This window comes from Poromitra crassiceps (assembly GCF_964638095.1).
Source record: "Poromitra crassiceps genome assembly, chromosome: 9".
NCBI lineage: Eukaryota > Metazoa > Chordata > Actinopteri > Beryciformes > Melamphaidae > Poromitra > Poromitra crassiceps.
This window is the reverse complement of record NC_139630.1, coordinates 54145510-54153737: the sequence shown is the minus strand read 5'-3', so window position 1 is coordinate 54153737 and position 8228 is coordinate 54145510. Positions and strand designations below refer to the sequence as shown.

The 8228-nt window shown below is 41.3% G+C and overlaps 1 protein-coding gene across 1 annotated transcript in view; it reads left to right on the top strand.

Moving 5' to 3' along the window:
• Positions 1–3144: 3144 nt before the first annotated feature.
• kidins220b (kinase D-interacting substrate 220b) overlaps positions 3145–8228 on the top strand; it is a gene marked incomplete at its 3' end in the record, with an annotated part of 139192 nt that continues 134108 nt past the window's right edge. The window contains exons 1-3 of the mRNA XM_083643338.1: positions 3145–3264; positions 6300–6462; positions 7112–7210. Coding sequence (XP_083499464.1) covers positions 6331–6462; positions 7112–7210 — 231 coding nt within the window. The 5' untranslated portion in view covers positions 3145–3264; positions 6300–6330. The remainder of the gene's footprint in view (positions 3265–6299; positions 6463–7111; positions 7211–8228) is intronic.

Sequence of the window (8228 nt, the reverse complement as noted above, 5' to 3'; positions counted from 1 at the left end):
AACGTCAACGTTCGTCGAGTTTAAAACAGCCATAAGTGCAGTTATTGCAGAAATAGACTCCATAGCAACAATTAAACAAGAACAGGAGTACCCTGTCACAGTCTGACACCACCAGGGCAATGAGTGCCACATTTCTACGATTTTGCATACATCTGTACTTGGTAGTACCAATGCAATTTGGTCAATGCCCTTAAAAGTACCGAAGAATGAAAACTAGTCATGAGTTAGGAGAACCATCTGACCTCCACAGCCTGACTGTCCTGATCTCCTGATCCTCTCTGTTGGAAACACATGTCTAACACACCCAGATCTATTTGCTCTTTACATGGACATGGAGCTGATATCGCAGTCAGTCAGTGCAGACTGTGTTGTGGTGAACAGAAGCTCTGGACCAGCCTCCTGTTTGTTAGATGATGCAGATGTTTTTTTTTTTTTTTTTTTTTTTTTTTTGTAAATTATGTGATTAAAATGTGGAGTGAGTTATTTATTTATTTATTGCAGCTTGACGTTGTGTCTCTCTGAGGATGCCGATTACATGGTTTCCTCATCCCTAACTACAGAGGAAGGTTTGCACAATCAGACCAAAGGTGATAATGTCACTGCTTTAGATCAGATGCTTTCAGCAGAACATCACAACACAACAAAGGAAAGAGAATATGAAGAGAACATTATGTTCTAAATATTAATATTATTAATACGCCTCATATTGTGATGGGTATTACTATTATTGGATGCATTTATAGAGCCCTTTTCAAGACACCCAAAGTGCTTCACATATCAGGGTGTGTGTGTGTTTGAGTTTGTGTGTGTGTGTATGGGGGGTTACTCAATTTATCCACCACCGAGCACCCACCTGGGTGATGCACGGCAGCATCGGCAGCCAGTTTGAACCAGAAACGCTCACCACACATCAGCTATCATGGTGGAGAGTTGAGGACTGATAGAGCCAATTAGATATCGAGGGATGATTAGGCGGCCATGAGGGAAGGAAGGCCTGTGTGGGAATTTTTTTTAGCCAGGGCACCGGGATTACACCCCCCCAGGGCACCGGGGTTACACCCCTACTCTTGTGAACAGTGCCGATGGGATCTTTACTGAGCACAGAGAGTCAGGACCTCGGTTTAACGTCTCATCTGAAGGACGGTGCTCACTCACAGGACAGAGTCCCTGTCTCTGCCCTGGGGCATTAGGGAGATTATTCATGACACCAGAGGGAAGAGCACCTCCTACTGGTCCTCCACCACCACTTCCAGCACCAGATGGTCTCCCATCCAAGGACTAATCACACTCAGACCTGCTCAGCTTCCAGCTGGCGATGTAACACAGGAGCCACGGTGCTGGTCAGGGATTTACACATAAAGCAACTGACAAGTACAATACGAGAGCATATTTACAACTATGAGAATCACAGGTGAGACCATGTCAACTTTGCTCAAGTCCCAAGTCAGTCTCAAGTGTTGAGGCACACAAGTCTCAATTCAAGTCTATATTATGTAGAACAGCAAGTCAGGTCAGAACAAATCCGACAATATCAATATGACACATATCAATATGACAAGACACATCAAAAATGTAAAAAAAAAAAAAAAAAAAAGTACTCATGTGCAAAGTGGCTATGTTTGATTCATAAATTACGATGATAATTATTTATGAAATATATATATAAATGGAGAAATATAAAAAATAAGAAGGTAAAAGTATGCGGTGCTGCTTGGTTTGAATGGGCGAGCACATAGTGGATTGTAAGAGTGTAATAAATGAACAGGTGGACTTTAACAGAGAAGCTGCTCTTTACACCTTGAGCCCCAATAAAAACACAATGATCCTTCTGACACACTGACAGTATGTTCAGTCACACGCGTTTCTATCATCACACTTCTGCTTATGCTGCAATTCACATATTGGCTTTCATACTTTCATATTCCTCTATAAATGTTTTCTATTAGGATTATTTTACATCATATATTTCATTATACTTTATGGTATATTTTGTATTCTCATGAATTTCTTTGTCTCAGTGTGTTCTATTGCTGTTATTTTTCCATACACTTGTTAATTTTCTCATGATTACTTAATGCAATGTAGTAGAATGTTAGTTGTTTAATATGTTTAATAGCCTCCTTACTCTATTTTGTCTTTGCTGCAGCAGTGAGATACTTTCTCCACACAGATCAATAACCTTTAATCTATTCTAATCTGATGCTGCGTTCACATGCTGGAGGGAAAGTCCGAGCTAGGCTACTTTCTAGACAAACCATAAACAAACATGGACTGAAGCCGAACAATTTATTTTATAGGACACAAATAATCCAGAATGATTCCACACTCCCCTCTCTCTCATGCTTTTATTATTTGGTCAAATTTATGTATGTGTTATGTGTAGCCTACACATAACATAGACTGAATGTATGTAGGTCTGTAGGCGGCCTGTGTGTGCATAGGCCATTTAGGAAAAAGCAAATAGAATGAGAACGGATGTTTTCTTAAATATATTCTTTGATGAGTACATTTTATTACTGCAAAAACGTTGGATCAGTTAGTGACTAACTGATAAGGCTATTGACTAACTGTTAGTCAATAGCCTTTATTTTGAAACCAATAACCGGAAGCGCTGGCATTAAGGAGGCAGAAGCGTTGTGTAACTGAGAGATAATGGTTTCATTTTTACTTGCTACTGATCTTTCTAGAAATATGGGTTATTTTCACATTGGAGCTTCATAAAGATTTTATTTTGAAGGGTATGTTCGGAAGTGGTGCTGTGTTATCGCGGCGGGCTTTGCACTTTACAGCGCCCGTCTGGCGGTCTTTTTCTACAACAGACAGTGCGGCCGCCATTTTGGCCTGAAAAGGCATCCTTGCTCTAATGGGAACAGCACAGAACAGAGAGACACGACCGGGAAGAACACAGGGTGATAGCATAGGTTGATAGCGGCGCTTTTGTGCGGCACTTTGTGGGCGGGCCGCGGGACGTTTTTACCGGCGTCGGACTCGTTACAGGAGTCTCCTCCAGGCCAAAATGGCGGATTTGCTGTAGGCTTATGTGAACAACCAATACTGCTCCAGTTCTTATCTATGTAAGTTCTTCGGTCTGGTTGTTGTTCGGTCAAGATGGCTGCTGTGTGGGATGGAGCATATGGAGAGTGAGCTGAGCTGAGCTGAGCCTGAGCCATCAGAACCGACACCGAGGAGAAAACCAACCGACGACGACAACGTGAAGAAGCGTTTATAAAGCAACAGAGTCTGACTTTTCACATTCTCCTGAAGGTAAATCTGATCACTCCCTCTCGTCAGCATCCTCTGATCGATCAGGCTTTGATTGACAGTTGTCATGTCGCCTTATCGGTCGCGCACAGGACAAAAATCAGTGTAACGTTGTTAATAGCTTACATGTTCTCCTATTCGAAATAACAGTTAGATGACGGTTATTCGAGCAGCTGCAGCGAGTTGGATGATATTTGTATTTATATGTATTTACGCATGGGCGGCTGTCGGCGTTATCAGCTGATCTGCTGCTGCAACAACAAGGTTATCTGGGTTATTGGTATGGGAAGAATATTACAGGAATGTAACTGTGGCTAACTAACGACTATGAGTGATATCAACAGTCAGCCAGGGCGACGCCTCTGTTATCAATGAATAATGCAATCTATGGAATACAATATGGGAATGAAAATATTGGCTGTTATTTGAAATTGTGCAAATTATTGTCAAAAAATCACTGCAGTCTTTATGTTGGTGAAAACACTAATTATATATTATATATATATATATATATATATATATATATATATATGCAGTGTGTATATGTTAAAAAAAATATTCCGATACAAATATAAAATAATGTATAACATTTGGATATTACTGCAAATATATGCCATAATATTGAAAAAATTACAATATCTCTACAGACTACGATTTAAAAAATCACTGGGATATTACAGTCATATTTTAAAATCACTGTAGGCTACTATTCCTATTTAATATTTAAAGATCGTTATATTAGGTTGGTACTTTTATTAATCCCAGAGGGGAAATTCCTTTGTTGTCCTTTTTTCCAAATAGTTTTGCTGTGATATTCGGTTCATATGCTTCTCAAACTGATTAAATAATTATTATATTCTTTCCACATTTGTTGATGAATCTTGTACAGGTGGTTTTAGTGAAATAGGATTTCGCTTTAGTGAATATCTCATCACATCACTCCGTCTGTATTGATCTCATCACTGCAGTATATTATTACATCTTTCATGTTGGTTCAGACCTGTGGGCTGAACCTGGATCAGTCTCTGAAGGCTGAGGCTGTTCCTCTGTGTGGAGCAGAATCCATCCCATAATAACAAGACAAGACAAGACAGACAGACAGACAGACAGACAGACAGACAGAATACATGTGCAGAAGGTGAAACCTGAAGGAGCGGATGTGGACTGACAGTGGACATGATCTGCACATGTGCACCACATTCACAGACTGTAGGCCTACACAGTATACTGTATGCTTTGTAGGCCTACACAGTATATAGCGTACACTGTGCAGGCCTGCAGCCTATAATGGTGTATTATAATGATGTTATGCTGTATGTCCTTGTCATCGTTCAAGGACATCGTCAGCTGTTGTGTGTTTCTCTCTGAGCAGGAATGTGTCTCAGATCTATTTACTGCACCCCCATCCCCTACACACACACGCACGCACGCACGCATGCACGCACGCACGCACGCACGCATGCACGCACGCACGCACGCACGCACGCACGCACACACACACACACACACACACACACACACACACAGATTGATGGGCCTTTTTCACAGCGGCCATTTTGTGTCGAAACAGCAGGGTAAACAGGTGCAAGCAAAACATTAATGATGGGTTCCAACTTCCAATCATGGAAGTTGGAAGAAACCCAGAAACATTCCTTTGCGACACAAAATGGCCGCTGTGAAAAAGGCCTATTGAATTGGTGGTCAGTGGTGGTTAATGGTAGGAAGTGGCTAAAGCTTCTGGGTAATGTAGTATTGGTATCTAGCAGCCTGTGTGGAGAGACGCAGACCGTGATCAGACTGTCTGGCTCTTCTCTGGGGTCAGCTGGGTTCGGTGTGTGTGATGATGGAGCTGACATTAGCCCGTCTGGCCTATCTAGACTAGACTGTCTGTCTCAAACCAAATGTCAGCGCCTCGTTTAGTTGTGGGCGTTTCCTGGCCGAGGCGGACTTCATGCACACAGTCTGTTGTCGGCTCAGCTGAGGAATGATGTCATCAATTCCACTTCAACTCAAGGAACCTATAAAGAAGGAAGAGACATCACACACGTCACAGCGTTCAATTTTGCATTGGGGGCCGACTTTGGAGACAGTTCTTTTGAAGTGAATGGGGCGGACATGGTAAGTAGTCCCACTATAAACCCATCATATCTGTGTTATTTAACCTGTGTTTGAAATACGCTTCCACCAGATTAAAACACTTTTAATCTGACGACACACAGATATGATGGTTTGTATTGGGACTGACCATGTCCGCCCCATTCACTTCAATAACTGTCCCCAAAGTCGGGCCCCAATGCAAAATTTGAATGTCGATGTCTTATCCTTCTTATTAATGGTCCTTGCTTCAACTCAAGAATTGAAATTAGATTTGAAAATACAGAATTGGGAAATTGTAGTCTTTCTGTAGTAAGTGCAGTGTGTACTCTCATAGTAAGTGCAGTACTGTGTGTACTACTCTCATAGTAAGTGCGGTGCTGTATGCACTCATGGTAAGTGCCAGAGATTGTTTATTGTTTATTGTTTTATTGGATCCCCATTAGCTATCACAATAGTGAAAGCTAGTCTTCCTGGGGTCCTAAAATATATTAAAACAGCATAATTAAAACATGGCATGATGCGTACAACATAATAATTAGTAAGTTTACATTGACATAATGCATATTGAGAAAATGCATCACAAGATGAAATGGTGTGAACATTACATATCACGGTTATAGTGACCAAAATTATCACGGTTATCAGTATTATCACTGTTAATTAAAATCAGCTGAAAATGTTCAAAAAGTACTGATACACTCACTGAAAGCATTTCAACAAGGCTGTGTGCCTGCGTCTGGGAGACTGTTGCTAACTTTGGTTGATGATAGACAGTATTTCCCGTGTTTTTCAAAGCACTGTAATCACGGTAATACGGTTTCGTTGATAATGAAAAATGTAAACAGTAGCCTACAGTTAGCGTAAGGAATTTGATGATGGTTTATCATTAAACCAGTTATGGTTTCATCCCTAAGTGCAGAGTGTGTGTCCTCCTGCGTTAGGTAGCTGCAGTAGCAGTGGAGCTTGGTCACCATGGACACCACCACCTCCATCAAGATGACCACGCTGGCCATCCAGAACCTGTTCATGTACGTGGAGGAGGAGAACCTGCCGGCGCTGAAGGCCCACCTGGACCGCTTCAGAGAGGTGGACGGGCGCAGCGACGTATGTACCGTTACATACAAAAATAAATAATAATAATAAAATAAAAACAGAAACACTGCACCGGCCAGATATACCTGTTTCTATTTTTACTCCTATTCTAATGTTAGTTATTTAATTGTTATTTAATTGACATTTTTCCCATGCTTTTTTATTATTTTTGTTTTGTTTTTGATGTAATTTCTTTAGTAAATAGAATTTATTTGACTACTATTGTTTTTTATTTAATTATTTAAATTGATCTATATTTTCACGCCAGTTTTCCATTTTAATTTATGTAATCTTTTTCTTTCTTCATGTCCATTTTATTTAGTAAATCACTTTTAATCTCTATTTTTTGTAGCTTTTTTCTTCATCTTTTTTATTTATTTGATAATTGATATTTTTTTAATGTACATTTCTTTTGTAATTCCAAAGTCTTAAAATGTTTTTTTTTTTTTTTATGTTTTTTGTTTTCTTATTTTACTGTTAGTTATATTTACTTATTTTTTAATCTAAATCTTTTTTAGATTTGAGCATTTTTGTTACGTAATGTAAAACCTGTGTGTGTGTTTGTGTGTGTGTGTGTGTGTGTGTGTGTGTGTGTGTGTGTGTGTGTGTGTGTGTGTGTGTGTGTGTGTGTGTGTGTGTGTGTGTGTGTGTGTGTGTGCAGAACGGGCAGACGCCCCTCATGCTGGCCTCAGAGCAGGGCAGCCTGGAGGTTGTCCAGGAGCTGATCAGGAGAGGAGCCGACGTCAACCTGGACGACGTGGTGAGATACCATGCACGCATGCACACGCGCACGCGCACGCGCGCACACACACACACACACACACACACACACACACACACACACACACACACACACACACACACACACACACACACACAGGCTTAATAAAGATTTAAATTAAAAGCCGGGTCTCTGAGAATGGCTGGGGCGTGGTCGTCAAAAACAAATTAAAGCCGCCCCCAAATACAGGCCGGGGAGAAAAACAACTAGTGGATACGGCTAAACTCTCTGGTGCCTGTTATGTAACTGTAGTTTGTAGCTAAACTCTCTGGTGCCTGTTATGTAACTGTAGTTTGTAGCTAAACTCTCTGGTGCCTGTTATGTAACTGTAGTTTGTAGCTAAACTCTCTGGTGCCTGTTATGTAACTGTAGTTTGTAGTAACATACAATTGCCACGAGATAGCTCGGCCCGTGGAAGTCTCTGCAGTACGATTACTGTAATTATCATAATGCATCACAGGAGCAAGAAAAGAGCCACCTAACAAAGCAGATCAGAAAACAAGGAGGCTTTGTACTAAAATATGAACAATCTACTTATCAAACAGAGGGAATTAGAAATAAAGGTCTGGGAACTCCTCAAAAATAGTTCCTTGAACGGCGGCGAGAACGGCAGCTAACAAACCTACGCCCCTGTGTCAAGTTAACAGACCTACGCCCCTGTGTCAAGTTACCAGCTAACAAACCTACGCCCCTGTGTCAAGTTACCAGCTAACAAACCTACGCCCCTGTGTCAAGTTACCAAACCTACGCCCCTGTGTCAAGTTACCAAACCTACGCCCCTGTGTCAAGTTACCAAACCTACGCCCCTGTGTCAAGTTACCAGCTAACAAACCTACGCCCCTGTGTCAAGTTACCAAACCTACGCCCCTGTGTCAAGTTACCAGCTAACAAACCTACGCCCCTGTGTCAAGTTACCAGCTAACAAACCTACGCCCCTGTGTCAAGTTACCAAACCTACGCCCCTGTGTCAAGTTACCAAACCTACGCCCCTGTGTCA